The following is a 16,797-nucleotide window of genomic DNA, read 5'->3' on the forward strand; positions in this document are numbered from 1 at the left end:
TGAGAGGACATAGGCTCTGACCTGAGAGAATTTTTTATTATGTCTGAACAGATGAACTAAAGCAGATTCTGCCTTTCACTGATAGCCCTGTCTCCACACAGGGCCTCAGCCAGGTCCTGGGCTGCCCTGGCCCCTACGCACAATTGGGGCCTCCTTGGGCACTGAGGAGGCAGCAAGAAGGGGTAATAGGAGCAAGCAGCAGGTGTGGGCCCTCCTGGGTCACCCCAGGCAGACTTCTCTACCCCAGGGACTCTGAGCCAAGATCCAGGCAAGAGCTAGGGAGGAAAGCTGCAGGGCAGGCCTCTGTAAGAGCCCATCCCCAAAGCACAGCAGAACTCCAGATCTGCAGGGCAAGCCCCATAAGGGGGAGACACCTCTCACAAGGTGCTCCATTCAAAGCCGCAGAGCTCCCCCCCGCCCCGGGAAGGGGGGGAAGGCAAGAGCCACATGGAAGACCCAAGAAAGGAAAACCCCACAGAAGAAAAATCAAAACATCAGTCCAATAAATGTTTGTTGAATGAATGAATGACTCCAAAGGCTCTTCACTACAAACAGCACTCATCCATCCAACAGGGAAGTCAGGAAACACGCCTTGACTCCAGCGGCATCCATGAAGCCCACACTCTGAGCAGCCCGGGGCCCTCAGACCTTGCCACCAGCACGCCCGGGCATGTGTGCGCACACACAGACACACAGTTGTCTTTTTGCACATGTGCACCCATCTTGCCCTGGAGACTCATCTCTCCTTCACGTGGTTCTGTGCTCCAGAAGCTCCACTGCTGGCCCCATCCCCAGTGGCACCACTGTTACCCGGGCTGCTGCACAGCACCTCAGTGAGGTCGTCCATGACAGCGGTTTCTTTGGGGTCAAGCAGGTTGAACTCTCTGGCAAAGAGGATGAAATGCACGTACAGTGTGTTCAAGTGTCCATGCAGCTCAAGGGCCAGGGTCTCCTTGAAGTGGGCCCAGTAGATGTGGCCCAACACGTGAAACAGATACTTGCAGATCTTCTTCACCAAGGACTCGAAGGAGCTGGGGAATTCTCTGCCTAGGGGGAAGCCACATGTCACAGACCTGCAAGGAGGCCAGGCTCCTACAACTAGGCTTCTCTGGATTGGCCTCAAGAGCTCACAATTGCTACCACCCCCCCCCACAGAGTTCCCAGAAACCTGTCCCCCAGGGTGGCATCTGCCTAGAGAAACAGGTGCTAGCTGAGCCATGGTAGCCACCTGCATAGCAAAGAATATGTGGTGGGCACTCAGGCTCCATATGCTTCCTCCAGCAGACACCCAGGGTATCTGCAGACCAGGTTGGGGGCAGTAACAAGTACATGGGAATTCCTGTAAGCCAGTGCTGGCCCCTTGACTGTTCAGGATGAGTTTTTCACCCCCATCAGGACCTTGACAGGTCTGGAAATACCAACCCCAGGAAGATGGACTGTGATGGCCTCATTGTGCAGAGCTGATAGCAGGGCCAAAGGAGGCCAAATGGTGAGTGAGCCTCCTTTGCAAAGGGAGGCATTTGTCCCCAGCTAGGCTGAACTCTACACGGGAACCTTCCTCCCTCCTTATCCCAGGTCCCCTGTGCTGAGCAGGAGCTAGAATCTTGGAACTGTAGCCCTTCTAGACCCCACTTGAAATCATAACCCAGAGACTCTCTATCCCAGTGCTGAAGAACTTGCTGGTTTTGCATAAGGATTTAAGTACAAGCTGCAAAAGACATACCGTATTTTGTGGGGAACACATCTTCATCAGTTACCAGCTTCTGCACAGAGCTCATGACAAAGTCAACATACTGGGGGGCAGTGCACTTGACCTTCTTCCCCCGCTCATCATACCAGTAGTATTGTCTGTAGGGACAGAGACTTTGGTCAGGGTGTCAACCCTGCCAAATACCCACCCCAGTGTAGGCTCCCACATATATAGCAAAACTCAAAGGCAGTGGCAACTGGGTGTGGTGAGCTATGTACAATTGATCCAATGGGACAAAGTGCTCAGAACAGTATCTAAGGAGAGCAAGGGCCTCTTGTACAGGTAGCCCAATGTGACACATTCACTGCATAGTTCTGCATATTTTATTTCTTTTAAATAAATCCATACCTTTTATAATTAATTGGGTACAGGTTATTTGTCTAGGAGGTGGCCTGCGACTGGGCAGAGTCTAGAACCTTGGCAGTACCCAATTCCCAGAATTAGAAGCCATACTGTCCCCATGGGGAATAGTAGATGCTTGCAGTCAAGTGACTTGACCCCTAGAGGCCCACCCCAAACTCTTTAGACTATTCATGAGGTTGCCAGTTCTTGTGTGACTGCCAGTTCTGAGAAGACCCGCATCAGGGATGGGGAGATACTAGATGTACAGAGCTCCTGGGTCTTAACCACGTACAGTATCATAGTCACTCTGTGTTCTGTCAAGAAGAGCTAGTGCTGCCCTGATGCACTGCCTGCTGTTCTCTCAGCCATCTCCTTGGGAGATCTTAGATTAAACAATCTGGGGCCTCTCACAAACCTCTGGTATCTGGACATGCTGTGGAGATGTCACACCACGTAGGAATTCTAGACTCAGGGCACAGCATGCTCCCCAAGCTCCTGCTGAGGGCCTGTGATTCTTTCCAATTGGAGACAATTATGGATCATACTGTTACACTTGTCCCCATGGGGGGGGGGTGTCTATATTAATACAAGTTTTCATGTCTCTAAAGCAAAGCCAAGGACGACAGGCTTATGGTCAAAGCAGGTCTGTGCATCATTTCATAAGAACATGTCAAAGTTCTCTCGTATGCTGTGCCACTTGTATCTCACAAGCATGGCGTGCTCCCAGTACCTAGTGTTCTACAGTGCCAGTGTGGGCTTCGTTTTCTTTAAAACTCCAGTGTTACCTGTCACTGCAGCAACTGGTCCTTCCCTATTCTTGTTGGTCAAGCCACTGCTTGCATGCTGCTGCCCTGAGTTCCCTGTATGTCCTGGATAGTAGCTCTTGTGCCACAGGTGCCTCCCAGATGTCTCCTCGTAGTTTGTGTTTGATCTTTCATCTCAGTTGGCTGAGTTCTGCTCATGAGTGGGCCACTCCTTTTGTGTAATGTCCACCAGCCTAATACTAGGTCACAAAGATCTCCTGTCCTCTAAAGCTGTTGTATTTTCCCATTTCTGTATCAGGGAGAGAATTAAAGTTGTGGTACTTTTCCTTTCCTCTGTGTAATATTACATTCACAGAAACAGTTGTTGGAAAACTGTCCTTTTCTACACTCAGTTTCATTGGTCACTTCATCAAAAATCAAAGGACTATGCTTCTGGGTTTCCTTCTAGATTCTGCTCTGACCCACTAACCTCTGTCTCACATTTGGTCAACACCACACTTCTTGTTACTGTGTTTAACAATTTATCTTCAAACTGTGGGCCTCCTCCAGATGTACTGTTGTTGTGGCTACTCCTGCTGCCCATTTCATGTAAATTCCAAAACACAATAGTTAGTAGTTAATAGCTCTGATGGAGTTTTTTAACTGAGATTCAACAGATTCACAACCAGATTAACAAACCAGATTCACTCAGTGTAGATTTGTATGTTAAACTGTTGTTTTTCAATCCATGAACAGTGTGGCCTGTGTTTGTATACTGTCTTTGACTCTCCATCCTAGGTGTCTAAGAAACAAAGCTGTGTGAATGTGGTCTATAACTAAGTATTTTCTTGCCTCTGGAGCTACTGTAAATGGTCCTGATTATTAGTTAGACTTTCAGTCACACAGCTAGCACACACACCTGATTGTTCTCACAGCTGTGCTTGCTGCTGGCTTTTCCTCTCTGACACGGACTCCTCTCCTCTCCCTGTCTTACTGAACTGGATGAGCCTTCTTCACCAAACAACGGTTGATTTCATGCTGAGACAGCTGGAGAGGATCCTGAAGTTTCCTACCTACCTTGGTAACATCTGTTAGAGCCATAGGGAACTGTTGCACTTTCTTATGTTCATAATTCCTACCTTCTGTCTCATCTTTGTGTTTTGCTAAAGCTTATCAACTTTATTGTTCTTTCCAAGCAAGCACGTTATTTTCCTTACAATTTCTAAAATTCAACTTGAGTGACTTCTACTCTTATGATTTCCTTTCTTATGTCTACTTAGGGTGGTTTTACTCTTGCTCTGTCTGAGGTCTCTGTTTAAAATGTGCACTTGGTGCTGTAAACTGCTCTCACCACCTTGCTGTAGCTACAGCCCACAAATTCTCTTCTCTTCTCTCCTCTCCTCTTCTCTCCCTTCCTCCCTTCCCCCATCTCTCTCTTTCATTCTTTTCCCATTTTCTTAGATAGGTTTTCTCTGTAGCTAGGACTGGCCTCAAACTCACAGCAATTCTCCTGCCTCAACTTCCCAAATGCTGGGATTAAAGATGTGAACTACCAACTACCACACTTGGCTGTATTTGAAACTTTGCGTTTCTACTTATATTTAGTTCAACAAGCTTCCAATTGCCCTTGAGATTGTTTTTCACTGACCTATAGATTATTCAGGAAATGTGCTAGTTCCAAAGTGTTTGGAAATTGTTCTGTTATTTCTCTGACACTGATTCCCAGTATAACTCCACAATGATCAGATAACTTAATATGACTTTAAAGGTTGTCAAGGGCTCTTCTGGGAGCTGGGACAGCATCTTGTTTGGTGAGCACTCCTTATGAAGTTGAAAATAAGGTTCACTTTGCTACTGGAATGGAATGTCCTTAACTGGCACCTCAGCCTCTTTCCCCTTCCTCTTCCTTCCCCCTGCAGCTGGTGGTTTGCTTTGTGCAGCTCTGCCATCTGGCATACAGGCACTGAGGAACACCACTGGCCTGATGACCAGCTCTTCCCAATTTACAGCTTCCTTCTGCAACCTGGCTGATTTTGAGTCTCTATTGCTATGAACACAGATACTTCAGCTTTCATTTGGTAGTGTTTTCTATGTTTGTCATCTTCTACTGTTAACTTTCCCACTTTATTTAAAGTGCCACTATGAGCCAGGAGCAGGTGGGTGGAGTATACCTGTGATCTCAGCTACTTGGCAGATGAAGACAGGAGAGTGCCAGCTCTAGGTCAGCTTGGACAACATGGCAGAATTCTGTCTCTTATAAAACTTTATACAGGGCAGGCCATATGGCTTGGTAGCAAAGCATAAATCAATCAGTCAACCAACCAATCAATCAAAATGAATACTTTGGTGTATCTAAGTCCCTCAAATCCCTAAAATGAACCCTTACAAGGTCATGGTATTAGTAAGCGGGCTTCTGGAGGTGACCAAGCCCCAATGACAGTGCCCTTATGACCAGTATCCATGCCTTTCAAAAGGAGCTGCTGAAATGAACCAAAAAGCTCTCCCTCCTCAGACTCCAAACCTGGATCTGAACTTGCAGTCCATGAGATATATATCAGTGCTATCTATTCAGGAGCCTCCATCATGAGCATTACAGCAGTCCTGACAGACAACAATGAGTGTGTTTCTCATAGGGAAGCTCAGATTTAGTTCTACAAGAATATTTTCATGAAAATCTCTTGGAAACTTTCTTGTTCACATTGTGGTTGTCACTGCTGGATTTACATCGCCATTGTTGGTTTTCTGCTTGTTCTGTTTTTAAATCTTTATACGTCTGTGGTCTTGCTGTATTTGGGACTATATCCTCTCCACTTTTTTTTAACTATTCCATTTCAATTTACCCATATGGTTCTGACTGTATGTCTTTGTGTCAATTTTGAAATTGCTTAAAGAATTTCAAAGTACATATTTGGCTCTTCACACTCAAGATTTTGCTCTGAGTTTGGCCATCAGCTGGGGAAAGTCAGTCAGCAACAGAAGTAGACACCACTCCCCTGTCACCACTAATGTTCACATGTCCCTTCTCTGAACTCTGAGAATGTGTCAGACCACAGTCCATTCACTCTCAAGCTACTTCTGAGAGTTCCAAAGAAGAGTCTGTGTTTCTCATGTTGCTGTGTCACACAGCCAAAAAACTGGTTGGAACTCTCCTGCAGTAAGTAGGTCAGACAGCTTGCAGTGGTCCATTCAATTGTGCTCCTGAAGGTAATGGCTGCTGGATGTGGAGTAATATTTTATCCCTGTAGCACCTGAGACATGGGGGTGCTTCCCCAAGGCCCACAGTTCTGCCCTGGATGCCGTGGGGCCTCATTGTGCTTGGCATCGGTGCTATTTCACAGATTAGTCCTTAAGGGTTCACTCAGACCTGCCAATGTAAAGAGATGTCTCTGAGGGACCTATTTGGAGATGTTTCTAAATATGCCTTGGCCCCCTGGATCCCAATGCTAGCCTTTTGAGGTTATCCTGCAGATGCTGCAAGGATGGAAAAGAGACCTAGCCTAGTACAGACCCTCCCTAACCTAGGCAAACCACCAGGACTGGTGCACAGCAAGGAGTTCTGTGGATTTCTGACTAACCCCCTTTTTCTTTTAAAATAGCTTTGAGTTTCCCTTGGTCTAACATGATTCCTGCCAGGGGGTTATAGTAGGAATTAAGTGATACCACAAAGTAAGTGAAAGGCTTGGATGCCCAGGCTCTCCAGCACAAACCATATGCAGGTCTGTACAACACTAGCTCCTATGTATGCTCTTGAGAAAGCGTCTCCCAAACAAAGTCAGGACTAAAAGGCACATGGGAGAAGCCAGGGAGAGTACCATGCTGTTTGACATTGTCTAGACCGTGCAGACACTCTCAAATGCCAACTCAAAATCTGTCATGGTTCCTTCAGGGGCTACACCTTTGTCATACACCCAAGCTTGTTCCCAAAAGCCTGCCCACTTTTGGCAGTGGCAAAATGCCTAGGTGATACCTGACCCCCCTGGAGGAACAGAGCCAGCACTCTGTTCCCCCTACACCGCCAGAAACTGAGCTGTGGCCACTACAGCTATATGAGCAGACCTAGTTAGCTGAGGCAGAAAGACTCCTGTCACCTGCTATATCAGGACTTACAGTGGACTCTTTTTTGTTTGGGGAGAGCTGCATCTACATGAAGGACTGCTTGAGTGTACAATATACTACACCCACACCCACTTCCATGTGCCCATAACATCTTGATGACAAGGAGCCATCATAGACGCTCTTCTGCCTTCTTGGCCACATCCAGCCTTCTGCCAGCACCAGCAATAGTCACTCCTACCATCGACTCAGAGCTGCTGGGAAACATGTGCCACTCAATGGCAGTGAGGGTCCTTGGTGCCCCTGAAGGTATCTGCATTCTACAGCAATGAATGTACACATATACATCAGAAGGGAGCTGTCAGCACTAGACCTGTTCAGAAGTTGTCAATAAGACACCTCTACTAGTAGAATGAACCTGCTCATTTGGCCCTGCTGCTCCTTAGGACACTGAGCACTCTCCAGGCTCAGGACCATTTAAGCATGGCCTCTGGCAGCACCCAGCAGAAACACTCACACTGAGCACCTGGCCTCTCAGATACAGAAAGACTTTGTCTAGCCTGAGATTGTTCAGGAAATCTAACTAGGTAAGAATGTAGTTTGAGAAGCTAGTAGCCCAGACAGCAAGGTCAACCACAGCCCATCCCACACTCCCAGAAAGTGCTATGGCCAGGCTGCTACTCACGTGTTGCACACGGCCATTGTCTGACACGTCTCTCCTGTGCAAAATTCTGAGATTGTGCTATACTGCAGGTTGATGTGGTGAAAAAATGTTGTTGCTGGAAGAGAAGCAAAGGGCCTGTGAGTAATCTCCCCTGCTCCACCTGGTGTGACAGGGAGTGGGTTCACCTGAGTTCAGCCTGTCCATTGACTACTGCTCTGGGGGTGCTTGGAGATGGGGAAGGCTCCCTGCCCTGCAGCTGCTGCCCCCGTCTCCCCACCCGCACGCACTGTTGCTGGCCAGCCACTCGTTGAGGTCGATCTCCCGGGGCAGCACTACCAGCTCCTTGAACTCAAAGTCAGTGATCCTGGACTTGGTGTGCTCCGGCTCCAGGTACACCTTCTTCTCCTCTGTAGCAGGCTTCTTGCCGTTTGGCTTAGCTTTAGACTTTCTGCCAAGAAAGAAAGGAGGGCATGGTCATCATATGTCCCACCTGGGCCCAAACCACAAGGTTCTGAGGAAGGATTCTTGCACATTGGGTAAATTAAGTCAGATGCAGGCAAGGAAAGATGCCACCAAAGGCCAGACTTCTCTGGGCAATTGGGTGGCTATGCTACCATAGGTCAATCCAAATGGTCATGACCCTATAGAAATATCCTGGTGGATGACACTGTGGACCTGTGCTGCAACACATGTGTGACAGCAGGGGGCAGCACCTGATGCCTAAAGCATAAACCTCTTTCAAAATGCTTGAGTTCTGAGGGCCTAAAAAGTACATAAAGCTCTGAGGATGTGAAAGCTTAAAGTTCTGAAGGCCTAAGAAAGTAAGTTAAAATAATTTAAAAAAAGTTTCAGATTTCTTTTCCCATCTATACTATTGCTATACTAAGATTTCAAAGGTTCAGGAAATCTATACTCAACGGTGTGGTGGGGTCTGGGAACTGCTTACCAGCAGGTTGCCAAACAGAGACATTATCCCTATAACACCTAAATAGATTTCTAAAAAGGTGTCCCCTGTGTTTTCTTCCTCTATGATCAAACTAGAGATTACTGACCATGTTGGCCAGAGACTTATTATTAGCTTTGTAAGAGACATGATGCATATTCCAGGAAGGTGTTCTGTTTTTTATGCAGAATGGGGGGATCTTTATATCCTAATTAAGGACCATGGCGCCCCAGATGGCAGACAGGGTCACTGGTAAACTTTACTATAGCAATTATCACAGCCGGCCGTCAGGGACAGTCAAAATACAGAGGGTACATATCCCCACTCTCTCAACCCTTAGGCATGGTAGAAGAAGTGGTCCACAGCTCCTTGCTAATATTACCCCTTTTATTAATCCCACCTCTCTCTCACATCATCTTGTTTTAGACCTTACCTCCACACATCAGCTTTTGAATAATGTTCTGCCTGGCTGCTTTGAAGAATGTTGGTTTTGTGTCCTTCCTGTGTCAAACTTAAGACCACCATTTGTAGCCTCACCCATTGGCTAAAACTCTCTCACCTGGCTGCTCATTAATTGCTCTAAACCAAGTATCACTACCACTCTTATCTCCCCCACCCCTCCAGTATCACAAACTCCTTTAACTCCTCAGAAACATGCTTTGTGGGCACACTGGATCCTTCAGACTACAAAAATATCTTAACCCTCCATAGTACCACGCAGTCGATATGTATGAACATTCACAATGCCTCAATTCTCTGCAGCACTCAAGTTTACTGCTGCCTATCCACTGGCTGGTCTGGGACTTGTGCTCTGGTGTTCCTTTTTTCAAAACTAGGGATGGCACGCAGTACAGAACCCTTGCCAGTTCACAGGAAGGATTCAGGTCCTACTCTTTCTGGCAGTCCTGGGCGTAACCACTAAGTGGTGGGACTGACTACTTCTCTAGCTATTTGCCATCAGTTTTCCTCTAAGTTCATCCAGGATCTCCAACAGGTATCTCAGACCATCCCCACCCTCCAGTACCAAATAGAAATACTGGCCATAGTAATGCCAGTGAGTATCACATTTACTAACAGCAGAGAGAGATGGTCTTTGTCTTTTCCCTAAGGAGGAATACTGCTTTTATGTCAACTAGTTGGGTATAGTAAAAAATAAGATCCAACAACTCCAGAAAGGTCTCTAAAATATAAGAAACAGCTCCATGCCTCAGGCCAGTGGATCGTTGATAGTCCAGGATGGAATCAAACACTACCCTTCTTACCCTACCTTCTTTTCTTAAGACTACTGTCACTCCTTGCCTTATAAACTTCTTGTCTAGATTTCTTCAACAACAGATCCAAAAGATTTCTAACCAGACGTTTAATCAGTTGCTGTTACAGGATTACTGGTTCCTAGCTAGGAAGACAGAGACCTGAAACTCCTGATTTATACTCTGACACTGAAGATCAAGCTGGCCCTAAAGACTTCAGTGCCCCATTCAACAGGAAGTAGTCTAATGATTACATTGCTCCTTTCTTGACCCCTGGCTGTTTAGCAATACTAAACAAAAAAGGGAGTCTGTAGACCCCTAAAGGGGCTCAAGTGGCCAGCCCCCATCCCTGAGAATCTCCAACTGACAGGCTCTGCTCACAGAACACTCTAATAGCAATAATGGCCTGACCCAGGCCCTAGAGACACAGGTGGCCAAGCTCGGGGCTTAAAATTCTACCAATCCCTGAGCTCAAAAACCCACCAATCCCTGAGCTCACCTTAAGCTCAAGCTGTGAAATCTCACCAATTCCTACCCTGGAGATCCCTACCCTGGAGAGTTCCACCTCCAAAAACACCTGTGTCTGTGGTTCTCAGCCCTCCTAATGCTGTAACTCTTTAATACAGTTCCTCATCTTATGGTAACCCCTAACCATAAAATAACGGCACTGCTACTTCCTAACTATAATTTTGCTACTGTTATGAACTATAATGTGAATATCTGATATGTAACCCCTGTGGTTGCAACCCACAGGTTATATAAAGCCTATCTCCTGCTCAGTTTTTTGCTGCTTCTCGTCTGAGCAGATGCACCCACCCTCCTGTGTCTTATAAATCTCTTGTGTGAGGTTTGTTATGCAGTGTGACTTTGTGGTATTCCTTGGCTCCCAAATGCCAGGATACCTTTCCCCTCAGAGATGTAACACTTGCACTTGAGAAACCTTTCCCCTCTGAAGCCTAGCACTTACAATGGGAATACCTTCCCCTCAGAGCTTTAACACTTACACAAAGACATTCCGGAACAGAGGTCCTACAGGCCACACCAAGGCTCTTCCTTCCAGGCAGGCCAGTTCAGAAAGGTGCACAGCTACCAAAGCTTCAGAGGGAAGTACCTGGTTGCCAACCCACAGGGGGCACCCCAAGAACAAACTATCCTTCCCCAGTTGAGAGCTAACTCCTCCTTTATGTCTTGCTAATGTGCTCTACCACCAAGCAGCATACTTTCACTGGGGTATGGCTAGGGTATAACACCCCCACCTTGTTACCCTTCGTGGAGTGAATGCAAGAGAAAACAAAAACAACCCCTAGGGTTAAGGCTCTGCCTCAGCACTGAGACTCCCTCTACTAGTCCCCACGTAAAGGCAGAGGCAATTGGAGAACCCAGCCTCCTCACATTCCAGACTACACAGCACTCTTTGTTAAGTTTCTACCTTGTTTTGAAACTAGTTTTTAAAATAAAACTATGTTGCTCTGTTAACAGAAAGTGAGCTTATTTACGTCTATTTTAAACAATGAATATGTCTTTAAAATGTATTGCTTTCACTTGAACAGAAATCCTAAATTTATGGAGCAGCACACCCCAATCTCTCCCATGCTCATTCCTCCAGTCAAGGTACTCCTCAAACACTGGTGGCAGCACTGAGCCTTTAGCACTTGGTGAACAAGCTTCTAGGCAGGCACTGAGATGGGTGTGACCTTTATGAGAGGAGACCTACAGTGCCCAACTGCCAAGGATTACTTGGTCTGAGTTATCTATGGGGTGCTAGCCTACCAGAACAGATAATTCTGCTGAAGTCTCTGTCATGTAGCTAAGTCTATGAGTGGTTAGAAAGACTTGTTGACCTGAAGTCTCCCTGGTGAGCTCCTTGAGGTAGTCAAGTGAAGTAATCTACAGATGCTCCTGGCTGTCCATGTCAGACCAGCACACTAGATAGCAGGCCCTTCTAGGCACTGACCAAACAATGCTAGAAACAAAGGAGGCTCTACCAATCTCTGAACTGCTGGCACCCACAGGTCCGACACGGTGAGGCTTCAGGATGAGAGTACTGGGTGAGAAGTCTGAGAAGCACAATAAATGTTCACATAGCAAACCTGAGTCTTGTCCTCACATAATCAAATTAATTCTTCAGTAGTGAACTTTCTGACTTTTAAAATATAAGAGGTAAACTGATATTGGCATGAAGCCTTGTGACCAGAAAAGGATGTTTTCTGATCAGAAACTAATATGGCATTCTGTGGGAAGTGCTGGACAGTTGGAGGTCCAAGGAAAGAAACACAGTTTGGCCTTCTCTAGTAAGGCAACCAATTGCAAGGAGCAACAGCTATCCAAAGCCTACAACAGACCAGGAAAGTGAGGAGAGGTGCAGATCCAAGCAGAGGGGTCCTCTGTCCCAGAAGCAGTCTCCTTGTACCCACCCTGCTCCACAGGGATGAAAAGTAGCTAGACCACCCAGCAGGGAAGAACAGTATATTAAAGGAATGACTTCTAGGGTCTTGGAATCCTTGCAGTCAGGAGGATGGAAGTGGCAGTGCAGGAGGTAGCCTTTGACTCAGAGTCTCACCATGCCCTTTCCAGGTTAGCGCTGCCTGTCCAGATGAAGCAAAATGTAGGCCCTCAGGCCAGAGTACCAGCTAGATACCTGTCTTTTGTCCTGAGAACACAGGCAATTAGGCCAGCTACCATGCATGCCATCAGGAAGCAGCTGGCTTGGTTCTCAGCCCTGTGTTCCACACCCCTGAGAGGCTACATGGGGGTAGGGTGAAAGGTCTTTTTGACTGTGACCTATTTTTTCCTTTCTTGTGCTTTAAAAGGTTGCTGATGGTTTATTTAAGAGAAAGAGGATAGAAGAATGTTCCCTGAATGCCAGGGAAATGTTTTCCTTTCGGCTTCTCATGGCAGAGCTTAGCCTTAAAAGGCGATGTGTACTTGGCTTCCAGGGCAGGGCCAAAACAGCCAAAACCAGCCTTTAGGGTCCTGGCACAGCACAGGCTCTAAAGTAAACAGCACAGAAATCTGTTGGGGCTGAAGAACAGGTGTGGATGTACCATACAGAAAGAGCACTTTAAGGCCTCCTGGCATGAGCCCAGCCATGTAGGCTTTAGCCTCTCTTGTGGAGTTGTGCATAAGCTCCAGGAGGTGTTCTGCCAATGACTTTGGGGCACATCCACTACCCGTCCTCTGCACTTCTCTGAATCCTTGTCTTCCACTAGTGATGTGTGCTAAGTTCACCTACTATTCAGTCAGAAAGAAGAGACCCACCTCTCTAATGCTGGATCAGGCCTGTAGTGCCCTCAAAGGATACGTTTCCCTTGAGACTATCAACTACCTTCTGTCTTCTGTGTATCCTATCCTAGAAACCAAGACTACAGGGAAGGGGGCTGGTAAGGGCCAAGCTGTGAAGCCCTTTCCATGTTCTGTGGCTTGGGATGTTTACTTGCAAGCTAAAGGAAGTAAAGACAGGACAACTAGGAAGGTGGCTGGTAGGAACCAGCCATCAACATGGTTCCTGACCACAGCTGAGGCCCCATGCAGGAGGATATCCTATGAACAGTGTCCTACCCTTACTCCACTCACTTACAAGGGAGGAGACAGTTCCTCTGGGCAGAAGCTACTCCCCAACCTAGTGGGCAAAGGAGCCCCTAGAAGGCCTGCCTCCCTCTATAATAGGCCACAGGCACTTAGGGTAAAGTCAAAAGGCAGCAAGCGGATGCCATGCTAGTCATCAGCATGTGCACCCGAAGCCCCAAGCCTTTCCTGTTTTAGTCATATCCCCATTAGCTGCTGTCCCCCATTACATGGGGCCAACTTGGACCCTGGAACATAGTGCATTCTGGGACACTCTCCTGCCAACCTAAGTTTCTCAGTCCTAGTCACAGAGCCCTCACTCCAGCAAGAGGAACAAGAGGTCACACAGGGGCCAAATTCTGCTTGAGAAGAATATGGTAGTTGCTAGTAGAAAGGCCTCTTGATGGACACCAAAAGCCTCACTCCAATTTCTTTTCCTGAGGAGTTCTTAGCCAGGGCAATAGAATCACGTAGAGGACCAGTTTTAGCTCCTTTGCCAGTGTCTCTGTTTTCACATGGTAGGTTGGGCAAACAAATATCTCCCAGTCTCTGAGGCAAGGTGAAAAGACCATGGCATCAGTGGCTTGCCACACTTGCACACTTGCCTGAGGTCACAGGCTCTCCCAGCTTCCCTTATACCACTCACCACTGTGACCCATGTGGAGCGAGGACTATGCAGACAAAGCATTGAGTGAGCAGCACAGAGAATGTACTATAGGGGCCAGGGAGTGGGTGCCACATGTCAGTATACCCACAAAACTGCTATGAGCTCCTGGGAGAATACCCCCCAAGCAAAGCTCCCAACAGTGAGGATGAGGCTAGCCCCTAATGAGCATTTTACTTAAGTAAAATACCTACTTGAGAGTTATCCATGCTCTACCAGAATCATCTTCTTCTTGCCTCCCACACATCCACCTGGCCCTAGACTCCTTCTCCCTGCTTCAATATCTCTGCTGCCACAGTGCTCTGCCCACCCTGCCCATATGGCAAACCCCCCCCCAGTCCTCTAAGACCCCAACTATGAAATGTCACATCTTCTATTCTAGCTGGCCACATCCCATAACACTGAACTCTTTGACATCCCCAGCACCAGGTGTTAGCTAACCCCTTATTCAAAGTCTGACCAATGAAGAGCAAAAGAAATTTGCAGAGTTAATAACAAGAATCTCTATGACAATGTGGTGTCAATCATGAGGCTGGGATGGCTTTGATATTGTTGGTGGGAAGTAGGCTAGCAGCATTTTTCTGGGACCAGGATGATAAGATGCTATGTTCCCATCTGTTCTTGCCCTGCAGCCTCCCCACAAAGCCCCATTTAACTTCCTCAGCCTCTGACCCAACACAGATGCTCACAAAGCCAAGTACTCTAGGAGAGAAATGCTCAGAGTTGGGGGAGACATACATGGCAAGTCATGAGGACGAAGGACTTAAGAACACTAAGGTCTGAGGGTGGTGGGGGAGGCATCCAAGAGTCTTGAGACAAAGTACATCACTCCAAAGAAGTAAGGAACACTGAGTGTGGACATCTTAGGTCTCTAGAGAGACAGAGAATGTGTTTGCATCCCACCCTGCCACCTGAACAGCCCCAGCTAGGTAAACAGTGAGGGGCCAGATAGAGTGGGAATTTAGCAAGGAGGGACCAGAAGTTAACCTCTAGAGGCCTGGGGTTAACATTAAGGAAGGAGATGCTAACACTAAGGGGTTGGAGAATAACACTCAAGGGATGAATATTAATGACCAGGGAGTATGGTAAGCAGGCAGGGGCCTGAGGACCTTAAAGATACAAGCCCTCTCAGGCCAGGTCTGCAAAACACTATTTATTTAGGTAGAGCACAGCTAAAAGCTAAGAGGAGAGTGCTACTGGGGACTCCTATGTTCCTGGTCAGGGCAAGTATCCATGCTGCAGCCTACTCAAAGCACTAACTCTAAGCTTAATGACCTCTTTTCCCATCACTGTAGGAGCCCCTTTGACTACAGGGCACAAGCTAGCATGGCCCTCATAGCCTAGCTAAATACTCCCAGACTCTCCCCAAACTCTCACTGGTGAGTATAGTCACTCCTAATTACCATCTCTTGTGCAGCAATTATCAGGGCTTAGGTCTCCGTGGTGCTCAGAAAGCTCAGTTTTAACTCCTGAACCAAGTCCTCACTAACTCCACTGCCCAATGCCTGGCTTCATGGGCCAAGGCAGGAAGAGCCTTCCAGTCCTATTACCCTTCAGCACTACCGTACTACACAGGCTGGGCTGCTCAGAGCAGTGAAGAGGGTCACTGGAGCTCTCTCAAAAATATCTGTGCCCCTGTCCAGAAAGGTTAGTACTCCCCAGATAAGGCACACTTTCACTAATGTTCCTGACCCAGTAAAGGACTCACTCACCTGGAGAACAAGGCAGTGAAGAGACAGACACATTTGAGCTGAGGCATGCTTAGACAGTACCACTTATCCTCACTGAACTCAGTGTGATCCTCAGGAAGGCCAGGCTAAGGTGTCTCCCAATGGGACCTCCCTCAGTACAGGTAGCCAGGAGTCACTGGCAGGTGAGTGCCATTCCTTAGCCTCCCTGGAGCTGATGCTGGTATCTGTTAACCACACATATGCAGAAATATAAACGTTAACATATGTGTGCCCCTCTACTACTGCCATCAATCACATTCCAAATTAGGGCAGATGATGCCACCTTGCTGACATGCTCCTAAAACTTTACACCTTCATATTGAAATTGACAGCAGTTCTTGGCTCCTGCTTGCATCTCCTATGGATGCTCCCTGTCTGAATGCTCAGGTAATGATGAGGTAGCAGTGGCCCAGAGGAGCAGGTAGGGTAAGAGGTAACTAGGTATAGGTAGGTGCACAGAAAGATGTTCCAGAACTCATCAGCCAATTGCAAGGAGCTCTCACAGGCTGGATTCATGTCAAAGCCTCACCAAGAGCTCTATGCTTTGGGAGTTCACAGTTAAAAGGGGCACTGGAAAAGCAAATGCTATTTACTTTCATGTTAAATAATAATGGTCCTGCTGGGCACCGTGGCATACATCTTTAACCCTAACATATAAAGGCAGACAGATCTTTGTGAGTTCAAAGCCAGCCTAGTCTACATAGTGAGTCCAGGATAGCTAAGGCTATACAGTGAGATCATGTCTTAAAAAAAAAAAAAAGGAAGAATGAAAGGGAAGGAGGAGAACAGGACATGAAAGGGAAAAGAAAAGATGGATGACAGTGGCCCATTTTGTTAAGAGACAAACACAAGACTCCTACATGGAAGGGAAAACTAACTAGAGTCCAAAAGGCAGTGCCTCTTCCCTCCTGGCTGGGGAGTATAGCCCCAAATTGACTTGAAACTGCCATCCCATGAGCAAGTCAATCACACCCCCACCCCTCACTCATCTACTTACATTCCACACACACCCAGACTTGGAAAAGAACACCACTGCAGGTCAGAAAAGTCTGAGAAGCTTTCCTGGCAACACTCCAGAAGCAGTATCACATACA

The 16,797-nt window shown here is 47.2% G+C and overlaps 1 protein-coding gene across 5 annotated transcripts in view; it reads right to left on the minus strand.

Annotated features, from left to right (window-relative positions):
• The window catches only part of Mob2 (MOB kinase activator 2), a 48,920-nt gene continuing 32,123 nt past the window's right edge, over positions 1-16,797 (minus strand). For 3 of the 5 annotated variants that reach the window (XM_021167434.2, XM_021167435.2, XM_029479463.1), the window contains exons 2-5: positions 7,840-8,000; positions 7,574-7,667; positions 1,724-1,848; positions 1-1,047 (exon numbers count right to left, since the gene is read on the minus strand). In XM_021167434.2, the coding sequence (XP_021023093.1) occupies positions 737-1,047; positions 1,724-1,848; positions 7,574-7,667; positions 7,840-8,000 (691 nt within the window). In that variant the 3' untranslated portion in view covers positions 1-736. The remainder of the gene's footprint in view (positions 1,048-1,723; positions 1,849-7,573; positions 7,668-7,839; positions 8,001-16,797) is intronic. The other 2 variants (XM_029479465.1, XM_029479464.1) reach the window with 1 other exon arrangement.

Source organism: Mus caroli, chromosome 7 (genome assembly GCF_900094665.2).
Source record: "Mus caroli chromosome 7, CAROLI_EIJ_v1.1, whole genome shotgun sequence".
In the NCBI taxonomy this organism is placed as follows: Eukaryota; Metazoa; Chordata; class Mammalia; order Rodentia; family Muridae; genus Mus; species Mus caroli.